The 15,549-nt window shown below is 51.3% G+C and overlaps 7 protein-coding genes across 7 annotated transcripts; 4 read left to right on the forward strand and 3 right to left on the reverse strand.

The window, feature by feature from the left end:
• Positions 1–156: 156 nt before the first annotated feature.
• On the reverse strand, positions 157–952 carry P168DRAFT_70794 (uncharacterized protein). Its single transcript, XM_024842119.1, has one exon. It carries the CDS (start codon positions 674–676, stop codon positions 215–217), a length of 462 nt encoding a protein of 153 aa, XP_024689228.1. The 5' UTR covers positions 677–952; the 3' UTR covers positions 157–214.
• A 468-nt stretch (positions 953–1,420) lies between these two features.
• P168DRAFT_322237 (RNA-binding protein) lies at positions 1,421–2,890 on the forward strand (the record flags this gene model as incomplete). Its single annotated transcript, XM_024840545.1, has 5 exons — positions 1,421–1,623; positions 1,676–1,780; positions 1,838–1,981; positions 2,054–2,792; positions 2,867–2,890. The coding sequence occupies 5 exons, from the start codon at positions 1,421–1,423 to the stop codon at positions 2,888–2,890; spliced, it is 1,215 nt and encodes a 404-aa protein (XP_024689229.1).
• Positions 2,891–4,415: 1,525 nt separating this feature from the next.
• P168DRAFT_313405 (uncharacterized protein) lies at positions 4,416–6,503 on the forward strand (the record flags this gene model as incomplete). The annotated part of the gene is made up of 5 exons (XM_024839658.1): positions 4,416–4,597; positions 4,661–4,901; positions 4,965–5,008; positions 5,143–5,346; positions 5,401–6,503. Exons 1-5 carry the CDS (start codon positions 4,501–4,503, stop codon positions 6,501–6,503), a joined length of 1,689 nt encoding a protein of 562 aa, XP_024689230.1. The 5' UTR covers positions 4,416–4,500.
• Positions 6,504–7,572: 1,069 nt separating this feature from the next.
• P168DRAFT_285310 (uncharacterized protein) lies at positions 7,573–8,169 on the forward strand (the record flags this gene model as incomplete). Its single annotated transcript, XM_024836197.1, has 4 exons — positions 7,573–7,709; positions 7,766–7,925; positions 8,110–8,117; positions 8,157–8,169. The coding sequence occupies 4 exons, from the start codon at positions 7,573–7,575 to the stop codon at positions 8,167–8,169; spliced, it is 318 nt and encodes a 105-aa protein (XP_024689231.1).
• Positions 8,170–9,431: 1,262 nt separating this feature from the next.
• somA (putative cAMP-dependent protein kinase pathway protein (Som1)) lies at positions 9,432–12,003 on the reverse strand (the record flags this gene model as incomplete). Its single annotated transcript, XM_024840546.1, has 5 exons — positions 9,432–9,602; positions 9,657–9,917; positions 10,011–11,313; positions 11,438–11,586; positions 11,641–12,003. 5 exons carry the CDS (start codon positions 12,001–12,003, stop codon positions 9,432–9,434), a joined length of 2,247 nt encoding a protein of 748 aa, XP_024689232.1.
• Positions 12,004–12,805: 802 nt separating this feature from the next.
• P168DRAFT_293482 (uncharacterized protein) lies at positions 12,806–13,129 on the forward strand. The gene has a single exon (XM_024837818.1). It carries the CDS (start codon positions 12,859–12,861, stop codon positions 13,030–13,032), a length of 174 nt encoding a protein of 57 aa, XP_024689233.1. The 5' UTR covers positions 12,806–12,858; the 3' UTR covers positions 13,033–13,129.
• Positions 13,130–14,533: 1,404 nt separating this feature from the next.
• P168DRAFT_322240 (TRAPP complex core subunit BET3) lies at positions 14,534–15,377 on the reverse strand (the record flags this gene model as incomplete). The annotated part of the gene is made up of 5 exons (XM_024840547.1): positions 14,534–14,653; positions 14,716–14,907; positions 14,974–15,193; positions 15,277–15,285; positions 15,340–15,377. 5 exons carry the CDS (start codon positions 15,375–15,377, stop codon positions 14,534–14,536), a joined length of 579 nt encoding a protein of 192 aa, XP_024689234.1.
• Between the last annotated feature and the right edge of the window lie 172 nt (positions 15,378–15,549).

The raw sequence follows: 15,549 nt of genomic DNA on the forward strand, positions 1-15,549 counted from the left end.
TCTTTTCCTTTTCTTTTTTTCCCTTTAACCTCATCTCTTCCCCTCCTTGTACCATTCCTTGTTCGTATCGGAAAAGACGGAGTCGGTTTTTGCGGATAGTTACTCTTGTATCTTTTCTGCCTTTTTTCTCGCCTTTTGTTCTTCCTTAGTCTTGGACGCTACTTTCCGCCAGTTCTTCTCGATTTCCAATCCGGTTCTTGGTCGCGTTGTCGCCTCACGTCCTTGTCTTCACGCATCCTTGATTTGCGCCACGCCAAAGCAACGTATCTCCTTGACGTCTTTTTTCTTCAGCGAAAGCTAGTTTCAAGGCCGCTTTTGTTTTATATTGCTGGTAAGTTGTTTCTTTTGTTGGGTTCTGGAGCCGAGACCGCTTCATTCTTTGTACACGAAGAAAACGAAAGAAAAGAAAAAGAAGAAAGAAGAAAAAGGAAGCCGCGTTTCTACTTCTATCCCTGGACCATTGCCTGTTCAATCCCTGGAGCACACGTCGGATTCCCTGGTGTGATACGATGCATGCCTTGAATGTCGGTATCTGCGATGCGCCAACCCGAAAAACTCGATCGCTGCACCATCTCTTCGCAAGCGGGAACCGGGATAATCGCCTGCCCCCAAGGACAGAACCACGATCAATTTGCGTCCCAATCCAGCGACCCAGTATCCTACCGTGTCGTCGCATGACTGGATTTAATTGGGGTTTGGCCGGAAGAGTCAACTGGGACGGTCGCAGCGCTCGTGCCGAGGCCGAATGCGGTCATTGTGCGGCTCCGTGCACTGCCCTCTGAATTCATCACCCCGTCAGGTCCGTGCTGGGTCAAAAATCTCCCCAGTGGTTCACCTGGAACGATTGCATCTTCGTCAATCCCTCTCAACCGGACGCCGTTGCCTTCAGTCTTCCTTGGATCTTCCATCGCGATCGGATCACTTCTCATCGTCTGGCTTATCCCATTTCGATCCTTTGGAACTGCTGCATCGCGCGGATTATTGGGGCAAAAACGTGGTCCTCGGATTGACGGATTCTCTTCGCCTGCTGCTTTTTCTTCTTCGATCTTTCTTTCCTTTGGTCGATCTCCTCTGTTGCGATCGTCTCGGCTCATTGATTGCCATCTAGCATACTAATCCTTGATTCCCTGCTCATAGGAATTGAATACCCTTTCGATCATTTCCAAGTATCAACGACCGTACGCTTCTTTGCTTGACGACTCCAACGAATTTCAAGTCATCCTGGCCGTTACGGAATAGAAAAGTTTGTCTTGTTCGGGTTTTGCTCTTTGAAAAGGTATGCGCCAATTATGAGTCGGGGTGGCTGGACGGTTTCCACTCGAGAGTCGAGACGCGATCCTGAGCTTACACTAATATCCACGGCAGATATCGTTCGCGCTCCTGTTATCTTCACGAAATTTCGGCTTCAATCTCCGCCAATATGTCTTTCCAGAACTTCGATTCGTTCCAAAACCAGCACCCCGCTGCTGACGCCGCCGCCGCCGCGTCTGGCGCTCCCGCGACCGCGGATACCGCCATGACCGGCCAGGCCGACCCCGCTACCGCGTCTTTCCAGGGTCCTGCTCCCGGCGAGCCCAACTCTGCTGCTTCTCAGCAGCCCGCCGAGGGCAAGACCACTCTCTGGTACGCATCCACACCACCCCGATCTCATACGATTTCTAACCTTGGCCGACAGGATGGGTGAGCTTGAACCTTGGATTGATGAGAACTTCGTCCGCAACCTGTGGTTCCAGATGGGTGAGCAGGTCAACGTGAAGATGATCCGTGATAAGTTCTCTGGGTGAGTAAATCACGATCCTTCTGTTCTATTGGAAGGCGATCCTAATGTTGGTAGTAGGAGCAACGCCGGCTACTGCTTCGTCGATTTCACGTCGCCCGCCGCTGCCGCCAAGGCTCTGTCTCTCAACGGCTCTCCCATGCCCAACACCAACCGCCTGTTCAAGCTGAACTGGGCTACCGGTGGTGGCCTGGCTGATCGCAGGTAAGAACCCAACACCCAACTCTCAAAACGAGAGACGATTGGCGGATTTATCTTAACACCGGTCGTGCACAGCCGTGATGACCGTGGCCCCGAGTACTCCATCTTCGTGGGTGACCTCGGCCCCGAGGTCAACGAATACGTCCTCGTTTCTCTCTTCCAGAGCCGCTTCCCGTCCTGCAAGTCCGCCAAGATCATGACCGACCCCATCAGCGGCATGTCCCGCGGTTACGGTTTCGTGCGCTTCTCCGACGAGAACGACCAGCAGCGCGCCCTGAGCGAGATGCAGGGTGTCTACTGCGGCAACCGCCCCATGCGTATCTCCACCGCTACTCCCAAGAACAAGGGCCCCGGTGTTGTCCCCGGTGCCATGGGTATGCCCGGCCCGGCCGGCATCTACCCCCCCATGGGTGCGCCTCCCATGGGCTTCTACGGCGCTCCCCAGCCCATGAACCAGTTCACCGACCCCAACAACACCACGGTCTTCGTCGGCGGACTTTCCGGCTACGTCACCGAGGACGAGCTCCGCTCGTTCTTCCAGGGATTCGGCGAGATCACCTACGTCAAGATCCCCCCCGGAAAGGGCTGTGGCTTCGTTCAGTTCGTCCAGCGTCATGCTGCGGAGATGGCCATCAACCAGATGCAGGGCTACCCCATCGGTAACTCGCGCGTGCGCCTGAGCTGGGGTCGCTCCCAGAACAACTCCGGCCCCGCTGGCAGCCCTTACCGTCCCGCTCCTCCCCCTCCTCCCATGTACCCCTCGATGGGCATGCCCCCCGCTGCCCACCAGTATGGTGGCTTTGCGCCTATGAAGGTTAGTTCTCCCCGTCCCTCCTCCCTTGAATCCGTTCTTGGAGACCGTTTTCCCCGTCTCTAACGACCTTTCAGTATGTTAACGAAGATTTTCAGTAAAAAAAGCGTTCCTTTTTTTGAAAGCAACCGCAGGAGTTTTTGCGTCATTACAACCAAATGATGGGTCTTTTGTGTCATAAGTTTATTTTTACTGCTGCGAAAGTTCCCTCTATAGCCTCTTGATGGGCATTTCCTCCTGTGATACGTACTTCATTATATGTGAGCGCTGCCAATTAGCAAGATTTGAGCTCTTTTTTTCTTGTTTTCGATGAGACTGTTTTCTTCGCTTTGCCGCAACGTATTCTGTTATTCCAAATTTTTCTGTTCCTCTTCTATTTCTATTCTTACCTTTATTTTCTTTCTTTCTCTTCTTGCTTGCAATCAACCTTTGCTATCTACTTTTCCACTCTTCTATCCCCTTAAACCATCCTCGCCCCCTCCTCGACTTCTCTATATCCGGTTCCTAGGTCTTTTACGCATATGACACCAATTTGATCTGTTTCTGCGCGTTGCGTTGTTTTACCATATACTCCCTGGGCAGGCAATTTGCGCAAAAGTTCATCGTCTCAGGTCTTTCCACGAAGCAATTAAATTGAGTTTCACCCCAAGGATGTTCTGTCATGCTTTTCCTTTAGACCAGTGACCTGTACAACATTGTCTTTCCTACCTTTTGCCTTTTTACATCGCACAATCAATTCATCTATGGAACATGACGCTTTCTCTCGTTTTTGCTATCTTCTGTTTCCTTCGCAGGCATGCTGTCTCCCTGGGTCGGGTCAATGATGCCCATTACCCGGTCGACCGGCTGTCGACTCGGGCTCCTGCGCATGCAAGGTTATGGATTGCTACCCCTGACTGTAGCCAGCGGATTCGGGACAGGGTAGAAGGATTTGTTGCGTTGCGTGCAGCGTTGGAGAAATCTCTCCGTGCCAGTTAGTTATGGGCGGCGTCTGTGATGGCAAGTCTTTCGTAAGGTTCCCCGTTCTTTTGTCCTGGAGAATGCCTTCTTTCAGATGCTCTGGGTTCTTCCAGTTTCACTTGGCGCATATTCTCGTGGATGATTCCCCCTTTCGCTATGTCGTGGGCTTCGTTGTGCTCCGTCTGTACTTCTGTGGTTAAGGCCGATATGTGATTTCAAATCGAAAGGGCAATGACAGTGTCGCATCTTTTTACTCTTGCCAATGTGTGTGGAGTTGGTATTTATCTATAGAGAAAATGGAAAGAAAGAAAAACAAGTGGTATGTCTATACTCCCATATTACTATGATTGTATGTAGGATTAGGCCGAGTCACGCCTGCCTCAGGTTCAAGCCTTCTTTCTCTTCCTTTCTTTCCCCTCGAAATTCCAACTTGCTCTCTTCTCTATATCAGTATTGCAACAACCGACGAGGTAGGAGCGTCCGCATCTCGAATCCAGCCTGTCCAGGTAGCTCCAGACCTGTCCACCTGCATGGTTCCCTATCCTGTCATTCATTCCATAGTATCATCCACCATCCCACTTTCGCTACTCCTGCAGGTCTCCTCTCTCTTCAGTTGACTTCCTTACTTCAGTGCTTTTTTACGTATCGTGAAATGCGATTTCATTACGCTTGATATACTCTAATTCCAGATTCTCCATTGTCTCATTTATCTCTCTCCTTCTCTCTCCGGAATACTCATCCAGCTGCTAAGATGCGTTACGAGAACTGGGATGTGCTCTTGTTCCCTGATACTTCGAAGATACCGATTCAGGAGTTCAAGACGCAGTGCTTTGTGACTAAGGATCGTGGTGCGTTGAAGAATGGCTTCGATCTATGAGTGTGTCAAGGCAGAGACTGACCGTCAGCGACAGATTCTCCTTATCTACACAACCCGTCCCTCGATATCCTCTCATACTTGCCATCACAGAGCACCGTAGGGTTGCTGCCAGTTCTCACGACGTTCATTCCCAGCTTGCCACATAACACCCCATTTCGGGTGTCCATCCATAGCTGGGACAAGCCCCGCGCTAGCCGGTTGATGGAAACCATGTTGCAGCCGGATGACTCCCTGCTCTTCGAGATTCGGATCTTCATTGATGGGTTATGTGTTTCGTAAGCTTCCTCTCTGGATAAGTCACTTCTGCAGTCGCTGAAACTGGGATCTTTCGTGTGCAGGGGCAGTGTTTTCAGCCAAAGAACGAGTTGGCCTCATGTTATCGGTGAGTATGGAATCCATGGCTGCAATTCTGTGTTTATATGGATGGCTGACCTTTGGAAACTCGCGTAGACCTAAGCTCCTGTGCGTTTTCTTCAATCTTTTTTCCCCGTCTGAGTAGTGCTGATACCTGACTAGATATCGATAAAAGTGGCAATCAGGATCATCTTCGCTTCCCGCCTTTTCATTCGGATATCTTAGAGCAGCGGCATTGGGACGCTGGGGATCTTCATGGTAGGGTCAGAATCGTGATCTCCGAAGGCTTCTCTCGGCCCCATCGTTCGCCGCCGTTTGAACGAGTCAAGGAACTTATAGTGTTTGCTTTCCAGCATGCCCCTTTGCGTAAGTGGCCCCTTTCCTCTGTATTATGTTTCTGGCCCGTCTAATGACAGGCAGATGTGTTGGAGTATTCCAGTATCGCCTGGCCCAACGCTTCCATGTGGAGTCGGGAACCTCGTCTCTTCAAATACAACACAGGGAGTGGCCTGGTTGATAAGAAAGAGCTAGATGATTCTCACGCCCACTCCCCAACTAGACATGGTCTTCGACAGGTGACCCTTGCAAACAGTCAAGCCAGCAGCTCGGCTGTCCGGAATTCTTGGCCGTATCGAGACTACTACTATTCGAGCCTTGGTCCGGCTCCTCAATGGCAAGGTAACCCGGCGGAACCTAGAATAACGCCACCAGAATCTTTCATGCCCGACCCCTTCATTGATCCATACATGCTGGATCCGTCCGCTCGTCATCGGGGGGCAAGGCCCTCGTGGGAGGATGTCTCCATGCCAGATTACGCTCCCAGCTCTGGCAGCAGCCGAGCATTGTCCAGCATGACTGGAGTCAGCTATGAGCATAGCAAAAATGCCAGTCTTGTCACGCCGATTGACGAGGAGTCGTACACTCAGTTTGTCGAGGCTCTGAGCCCTCCGAAGCCGCTGGCCAGTGGGACTCATGCGCCGGCCAACACGCCATCCGGCGCGTCGTTGCCCATGGGAACCAAGCTATCCGCCGCGGCAGAAGCACGCTCTGCATCCTATGCTAAGCCTAGTAAAGGTGTCTCTGTTTTGAAAAAGATTTCAAATCCCCCGAGCCGAGAGGTGTCCGAATCTAGCGTCAAGTCCACCCTGCCGCCTGAAATGGTGGCAGAAAATCCAGCAACCGGTAAACCTCGCGCCAGCCCCAGTGCGCAGGTCAAGGGTAGAAAGGAGAGACTGCCACAAGATAAGGAAAACGAGACTGCCGAAGCTGCCCGACGAGATATTGATAGACTCACTCCTACCCCAGCTAAAGCGACGCTCGCGCGGACCAGCACAAATCTGGAGGCCCCCGTTGACCCCAGGGTGAAACGGTCCGCGGGCTCTCGCCGTGGGAGCACTAGTATTCCCAAGGGGGAGCCCGTTTTACTTTCACCTGTCCTGGATCTAACCAGCATTGGAGATGTTGCCCAACCAGCCATCGACAATGGCGTGGGTTCGACGACTGAAGCTGCGGAGATCGAATGACTGCCAATTTGGCAGTTTCCTTTGTCCCATCCCCTACTATTTCCTACAAGCTATGGCAACCTTGCTCGGAGGGGGCTCAGCATTTCTATATCATTCCCTGTTCATGTTACGAGGTGTCAAGCCTATGACTCGTCTTGCCCTATATAATACTTGTATTGTTTGACACGACACTCTTTGTGCGGATGAGGTATATCTCTGGCGTTTATTACTATAAGGAAAGAAAAAGAAGGAAAAAAGGTAAAAAGGATAAGATACAAAAAAAGGGAGGCAAAGCATTATGGAGTATGGTGTACTGTTAACTAGGACATACAATTCATGGACATTATTCATTTCAACTCTTAAAGGAGGTTTATTAAATTATACATGAACATAAGTTGTGATCTCCTTGCTTTTATGGGAAGGTGCCTGGTCTTAGGTATAGATCGTGACTTCGTGCCTTGCAAGACTTGTTTCTTCACCTCACATTCACATCATACACCTCATCCAACTTTTTTTTTCCAGCACCTGGATCAAAGGAGGTTCCAAGACAGATAGACAGTCACTCAGTACGCAATCAGTATCACAATCCTTCCAATCTCTCCTATCCCATCTCCTCCATCTATCCTACCCTATCCTATCTATCTATCTATTCAACCTATACTATACAAACCTAACTAACTAACACGCCCTTATACCAGACAGACGACAATGGACGAGCCATATAAACCCCCAATACCAGTCTTCCCCCTCCCAACAGGATACGCCCACTGGGCTTACTCCTCCTCGCCCTTCTGGTCGATCCTCCCCCCACATATTACCCTCTCTACCCCCTCCATCCCCTCCATCCCCTCCATCCCCTCCATCCCCTCCATCCCCTCCATTCCTCCATTCTCAACCCCACTTGGACCCTCGATCCCGACCCCAGCTTCACCATACAATGCGGACGAAATCTGTCAACAGTATGATGAGAAGAGGCCGGCGTATCCCGTGATTCCTGTGTTGAGGAGGGAGGGCCCGATTACTTTTCGGTTGGAGTTGGGGTTTGGGCGGGGTGGGTTGAGGGATGGTGGCGGGGATTCGTCCAGTATGGATGTGTCAATGGCTGGGCCTGCTGTTGGGCACCCTGTCCTCTCCGCTGTCCCTCCTCGGTGTTGTGCGGGCCCTGCTGTTCCTCCCTGTTCTCATCAAGACAACTCACACCCCGTCCCTGCCGTCATCCCTGCCCCGGTCTGTCCGAAAACCCCTCCCCCAGTCCCCAAGAATGCCTATCCACAGAAAAACAGGAAAAGGAAGGCACCGCTGGCAGAGACACAACTGCAAACACAACCAAAGACGAACAAGCAAATGAAGAGGGCGAGGTATAAAGCTAGGAAGAAGGAGAGGGATAGAGAGAAGGAGAGGGTGAAGGAGAATGAGAAGGAGAATGAGAAGGAGAATGAGAAGGTAAATGAGAAGGATAAGGAGAGAGTGTTGGGGGGGTTCTAAGTCATAGGGTTTAGGTCATAGGTCATAGGTCATGGGGGGGGGGGGGGGGGGGGGGGTTGTTTGTTTGTTGGTAGTTGGGTTGAGGGATTGAGGTATTGATTGGTCGATTGATTGAGGGTTCGCTTAGGAGGGGTGTTTATAGTTGATATGGTATGTATAGTATGGCTAGGTTGTGTTTGTTTTATATAGTTTAGATGAGTAGATTATATTGGAGGGCTGGTTCTTGAGGATATAGGGGGATGGGAAGTGTATTTCCTCCCATTATACCACCCCCTGATTATCCGACGGAGTATAAAGCATGTCTATCAGACTGGAAATTCGAAAGGATAGTCACTGTTAGTAGTATAGTAGTCTAGTAAGTAAGTAGCTCATAAGTAGACAACTGTCTCATGGGTGAACTCCATCCTGACTACAAGTACGCTATATCTACAGTACTTACTTATTACCTACCAAGTATACCATAATGTATAGAAATAGATGAACGTGAAAAAAGTCGAGAATGAATATGTAATGAGATGATATCAGCAAGCAAGCACAAGAAACGACATAACCTCCCAAACGAACAATTTCTTTCTTCCTTGCTTCCCTGCGTGGAAAAAGAAAAAAAAAAAAGAAAAGAAAACCAGATATGGAGATTCTAGTTAGTTCGATCAATTGATGACAAAACAGAGATGAAGATAAAGACATAATGAGATGAGATGAAACTGCACAGAGTGTGAGATGGTGGAAAGACAGAATGTTGGAATCTTGGTTTCGAATCAAATGAAGTAAACTGAATTGAATGAATTCATGGAAGCGTCCATCATTCATTCCGGGAAGTATTCACAATGGCTAGTATGTAGAGGTAGGATGACAGATGTGGGTAGATGTAGAACCAGTAAAAACCACCGTATGGCGCGTGACAAAGGAAATAGACAATGACAAAGGAGAAGTCAAGACTGAGATAGACTGGAATGAAAGCAAGGCAATGAGATAAATAAGGAAAGAAATAGGTGGAATGACATGGGCAAGCGTACATCTGGGTTGTCTCCTGATAGAGAAAAGACTAGCTCGTCGCTCGCGATCACTTGAACACGTTCCTTCTTGAACGAAAACAAGTATTAAGCAAGTAATAATAATAATAATAATAATAATAATAATCAGATAGAAGAGAACCGAGTTGAATCAAAAGACACGCGCAGAGGGCTTGATTAATGACAAGTAGGTTGTTCCTCGCTTGCCCATTCGAATATTCGCAGTTTGATGGAAGGATATGCAAGAAACGGTCACACCAACGCCAACCTCACGGGCACATCCAGTTCATGTCAATGAGAAGACAAGGAAAAATGAAATGAAGGGGAATAGGATAAAGAAGGATGAACGAGTAAACGAGTCAAAACAGTAGGAATGACAGAAGCCAAGTGAACCTCGGAAATGTACAAATCAAGGGTATATGAGATATGAACTGAAAACCATCGGACTCGTTTATAAGCCCTCTCCGGTGCCGGTCTCGACCCCCTCGGTGGAATACGAGATACTTGGATCGAATCCGAATCCTGCCGTATCCGCATCCGTGTTCAGGAACGTGTCGAAGTCGAAATTCTCCAGGATGTCCGGATTCTCCAAGGCGCTGAAGTCGAGGTTGAAAGCAGATGACTGGGTGGGTTAGCAAAGAACGCCAGATATACCAATTCTGGAGATGAAACCTACATCAGTCATGTTGATATCATTAAACGGCTGTTGTGGGTTCTGGTCGAGCGGGGGTTGTTGGACCAGCGGCTGGGGCGCAGGCGCCGACGTGGGCTGCGGTGCCGCGGCCGTCGTGGCGTTGGCCCCGGTCTTGTTAAACGAGTTGGGATGCTGAGGAGTGATGGGGGTGGGCGGAGTGGGCGTGGGGGGATGCTCGGCTTCAGACGATGGAGTGGCCGCGGTATTCGCATTGGCGGCGGCAGCGGTTTGTTTCTTGGGTCGCTAGAAGGACCAACGTTTAACTCAAGCCCGAAATTGCAAGGGAAAGCCCACGAACGAAAGGGAGTTGGGGAGGGGGATGTGCAAGTTACTTACCTTGCGGGTCGTATCATCCTTGCCCTTCTTGCCCTTCTGTGCCGGCTTGGTGGCCTGCTGGGGCGTGGGAGGGGCGGCGGCACCGGTCTGGGGTGACGGAGGTTGAGCGCGACCAGCGTTGGCTCCCGCGGCGGGAGGCGCCTGGGGCGGAGGCATCGGGTTGCGATCCTGGGGAGTGCCGGTGGTCTGCGATTGAGTCGCGGGAGACTGATGCGGCGCCATGGGCTGCCCCTGGGGTCCGCCCTGCTGTGGCTGCCAGCTGGGCACGCGGGCCCCAGCCCCCGCGGAGATCGGCTGCCCCATCTGGGGCCCACTAAAGGATGGATTGGAGCTAGGGGGCCGCATACCGTTGGGACCGACCATGCCGTCCGGCATGCCCTTCATGAAGAAGGACGGGCCGCCGGCCATGTCCGGGGGCATCTGGCCGGGGTTGAAGTTCATCGAGGCCGGGGATCCGCGGCCCTGGGCCATGGGGTCGACGGTGCTCGGGGAACCCGGGAGACCGGTCTGCGGGATCTTCGGGGTGGCCCTCTTCATCTGTTCGCTGGGGTTGGGGGACGCGCCCGCCCGACTGCCCTGGGGGGAGGTGCCCGGTGGCAACCCCTGCTGCTGCCCAGGCATCGGCTGGCCGTCAGGACGGGCCATGCTGTCCTGCTCTTGACGAGCCATCATCAGACGCCGTTTGTTCTGCTGCTCCAGGAGCATGAGCTGCATCTGATAATCCTGGAGAGCATGGTTTCCGGGCTGACTGCCAGGGGTCGGCATCCCCGCCCGGACCTGGTTCATCTGGCCGTTCGGGTAGTATTCGCCACCGTTCATGTACATACCCTGGTTGTCGGGCATCGGGACCAGGTCCGTCTGGTTCGCCATGACACCGGGATTCATCATGCCATTGGGCATTGCCTGGTTATTCATTGCTGAGCGTGAGTGGTGTAGAGCCAGGTTCTGAGCATATACCTGGATTGATTTCTGCTGCGCGGCAGGTCCCGACTGCTGGAACGCCTGCTGGAACTGCGCGGGGTTCATGCGCGGATTGAGGCCGTTCTGCATCAGCAGCGCCTGAGGGTTCGGTTGACCGGGCATGCCCTGCGCCTGGCCGCGTCCGTTGGGAGCCAGCTGCTGACCGTTCATGTGGCCGCTTTCAAGGCGCGGTCGCTTGGACGGAGAGGGGGCGTTGTCGGTGGAGGCGGGCGACTGGGGGCGGTGACCGTTCATGTCCATATCCGATTGCTCTCTCTGCATTTGGTGCATCATTTGGACCTGCTGCTGGTTTTTCTGCAGGTTGACCATTTGCTGCTGGGAGCTGATATTTAGTTAGCTTGTGGACACATATCGATACAACACCCGAAGACAGGCGCACGACATAGAGAGAGGGGGAGAGAGAGAGAGAGAGAGAGAGAGAGAGAGAGAGAGAAAAGAAAACGTACAGGCCGGACTGGTTGTTCTGCAGGACAGTTTTCTGAAGGTTGGGAACGACGCCGTTCCGGCGAACGTTGAGTTGGCCCATCTGACCGGGCATCATCTGAGGCTGACGTAAAAATTGGTTATGCTGCTGTTCCCGCATGCGCATGATATTCTACACGATGTCAGTCACGAAACCTACATTCCGACACGAGAAAACGAGACGTACCTGTGTATGCTGAAGATAGTTTTTCACATCGTTGCTATTCCCCTTCTTGCGCTGGGCCCAGAAGAAATCCCAGAAAAGACTGAACCAGTCGAGGAGGAAGGCGGATTGCTGGCTCTCGCTGGCCAGGTTGGGTCGGGGGAGATCGTCGGGCACTTTGATCTTCTCCCCGTCCTTGCCATCGGTCATCATTCCGTCGCCTTCGATGCCGTTGGCGTCAGCATCACGACGGTGACCGGGGCTCGTCTTGATAGGGGGTTCGGTGTTTAACTTGATGGACTCGTCCTTGACCAAGGCTCGGGCACAGTCGTGATAGCCGCGCTTCAAGAAATAATCATAGATGTAGGTGTTGAGGTTGACGATCATGGTCTCGGGGATGGCATTGAGGTTTCCATCGTTCCGGGGGCGGCGGAACCGTTGTTCATCATGGGGACGCCTCCGACGGGGCCCCCTACCCCGGGGTTGATCCCAGCCATGTTGATCTGGTTCATCGGTGGCACTCGCGGGTTTCAGCCACCCTCAGCTAGTGCTTGTGCTCGATGGGAAGCGTCGAAACTTCAACGACTTCAACGCGCATCCACCGTCTCGCGGCGAGGGAAGCTCACCACAAGGCAAAGGCGAGGCGCGCGTAGCGATCGACGAACCCCAGGTAAGGCGAAGAAATCGTGAAAGGGAGTTTGGAAAAGCCAACGGGGGGACGGACACGTTAGCGCGAGGGGATCGGGCAGATCTGACACGAGAACTAAAGGGTATATAAGCCTCAGGCAACGTTTCAGGGTGGACGGGCGTCCAGGTGGCCCCAGTGGCCCCATCGGTTGACGACAACACATCGTGACGATCCAGGGAAGAGAGGGCGGGGGGGTGCGATTAATACTCACATGACCAGACAGGGATGAGGTTCTATCGTTCGAGAGACCAGTATCAAAGCGAAGAATCGGCTGTCGCTATCAAAGCGCAGTTTGAGGATGATCGGGCGCGTTCTAGCACGGGATAATTCACGGGGACACGGACAGACACGATCGGGTCGGACCGGATACTCCAATAAAGGAGGAATGCGATCAACAGGAAGGAGGGGTATAGGATATAGCTAGAGGGGTGTGGAGGAGAGGAGTGGGCGGCGACAAGCGACCCAAGGCGAGTGGAAAAAGGACGGGGGGGGGGGGGGGGGGGGAGGGAAAGAGGCGGCGTTTAGGAGAGGACGGGTGGGCCAAGGCAGATTTGATGGCCACCACGAGGGGGGTTGGCGGAAGAAGGCAAGAAGAGAACTTTTCAGAGGCGAACAAGAAAAGGAAAAGAAAAGAAAAGGAACAAGGGATCTCACAAAGACCTTGTAAAAGAGGAAGTAGTAGTGAGGCGAGAAGAGAGAGTCGGGGAGGGGAGACGAAGTGGTTGTAGTAGGAGTGGGAGAGTCAAGAGTGTAGCGGTGGATCTGGAGTGTCTGGGCTGGAGTGATTCAATCCCTACTTTCTTCTCTCTTTCTTTCTCTCTCTCTCTCTCTCTGTCTTTCTCCCTCTCACTCTCGTTCTTTCTGCTCCGTCACGGGAAGTCGCTTGTTCGGCTCGGATTATCTGTTCGGACGGGGCTGGGAGGTGCGGAGTCCGGCGTATTTCTCAGCATGGTCTGAACAAACCATAACAACAGGAGTATAGAGGAAGGCAAGAAAGGGAAAATATTGATGATTCGAAAGATGATATGTAAAGACAATAATTAATTAGTTTATGATCAACTATTGATTGATTGATCGGTGGTTGATCACGCAGGTTTCAGTATCGAAAATCAAGTGACAGGATACCGTACCATACATGCGCGCCTGTAATTTATGTAATTTATTTTTATCGCAGAATCTTCTCCCGCCTGATATACTGTATAGTATACAGTAACTATAGATACACAGTATTATCTATAGTCTTCACTCTTTATTCTTATGAATACTTTGTTATTGTTGTTGTTATGATTATTATTATTTTTATTCTGTATCTATAGAGACAGACTGTTCAGTGAATCAGTGTCTGGACAGATCATCACTGCAATCCGACCAGTCCCAGATGATGTATCATCCTTCTTCCTCTATGGACAGCTCATCTCTACTATATGTCACGTGTCATCATCTCAATACATCGCTACTCTGTACACTTGGACTTTGTTCTTATATTACAAACACATAAGATATAGACATAAACATGCCATCTGTGTGTTCTATAAACCTGGTCATCAATACTCTACAGTGACAGGTTCCCCAGATCAAGAGATATATAAACTTCGGTAGGGCGATCAGCTAGCTGGAATGGGATGATCCTTCGGCTCTCCCGCTCTTGAGATTCTATCCTGGCCCACTATCTTGATAGTGTTTATTGATCTGTTTCTCATCCTGTTACTACTATCATACTGTCATACTGTCACTACTCTTCGTTTATATTCGCGCGCCTATTGTGAGTATGGATTTACCCATTGTAGGTGTGTTTATATACTCTACTATGTGCAAGAATAGAACAATAAACTGTCTACCTTTATCCTACTATTTAATGGCTCTGATTATATACTACGTAGTAGAACCTATGCATTATTCGTACAATCAGTATTTGTGTATTACTCTATTCTTGTCGTAAACTTGTTGCATTGTGGAGCTGGACACCCTACGTCTGCACTATCTTCCGCCTCCTAAACACTGTATATATCAATTCCCGTCGACTAGCAACTCCAGCCACTGACCATATCAATCAGATACGCCTTAAAATAAACACCAGACTACTTCAATCCTTTGTACCTATCTATGATCGATTACCTTGATACCTTTGAATTACGTCTGATTTATACGTCTTGCTCTGCAATAACGTAGATACACATATACGGAGGTAGATCCCAAACGCCGGTCACGCCAATCCAGAAAAACCACCCTCTATTCCTCCTCCGGTGGCATCTCGTCCTCGATATATCGCACAAGCGAGACCCGCATCTCCGTCGTATCGTCCCCGCGCAACACGTCGCTCACAAACCGTGCCTCGACTTGCATTTGCACCTGATCATGTTAGCCATCACTCCACGATTCCGGTGTGCATCAAGTCCGTAGGCAAGACATACCATCTCCAAAGCACCACGCAGCACACCGCACAGAATGTTCGAAAACCACAGCTCATCCTGCGCCCTCCCGTCATCCGGTAACTCCACAAAGTCCGCCAGGGGGTTCTCGTCGAAGATCAGCGAGAACTGGTTATTGTCGCTCGTCCAGTTGGTCACGTTGGGCGAGATATTGAGGAAGATCTTGAATCCGACCTAATCCAGAACATGCGTCAGTCACGAGCCCACCACTCTATTCCATCAGGGGTAGATGCCGCATACCTTCGAGATCATATCGGCCGTGTCCCGGAAGTTCGCACACCGGCCGGCTCCCGTCTTCGCCAGAAAGTCCTCGATGAGGCGCATCCCGATGTTGTAGCCCATCTTCTCCAGCTGTCGGTTTACTTCCTGGTAGTTGCTATCGTAGTCTTGGCATAGCTGCGCGACGATTGTGCCGTAGGTGAGCGTCACTAGCTCCGCGTTGACCTTGTCAACCCGTGTTCTGCGTTTGTCAGTCATCGGTCCATTCGTTGCTGGTCATGTTGTCGGGTCTGGTGTCGGGTCGGTGCTGTTCCGCTTACTGACTTCCATAATCTGGGGCATGGGGTGTTAGCAGACACCATCAATTAACGCATTCCGTAAACTTACTCTTCGCCAATTCTTGACGTTTTAGTGGCAGATGACATCTTTGCGAGGTATCTTGTGTAATCCCACTATTAAATAAAGCGATGGTAAAACTGAACAGACAACTGTTTACAGCATGCTCCCCGCTCGAGTCGGTGGATCGGGGGGTTCGGAGGGCGGAGCTTCTCGCGCTTGGTGGACCAAGTCGGGCGTCTAGCGCGGCTAGCGGAATCC

Source organism: Aspergillus campestris, assembly GCF_002847485.1.
Source record: "Aspergillus campestris IBT 28561 chromosome Unknown P168scaffold_14, whole genome shotgun sequence".
Lineage (NCBI taxonomy): Eukaryota > Fungi > Ascomycota > Eurotiomycetes > Eurotiales > Aspergillaceae > Aspergillus > Aspergillus campestris.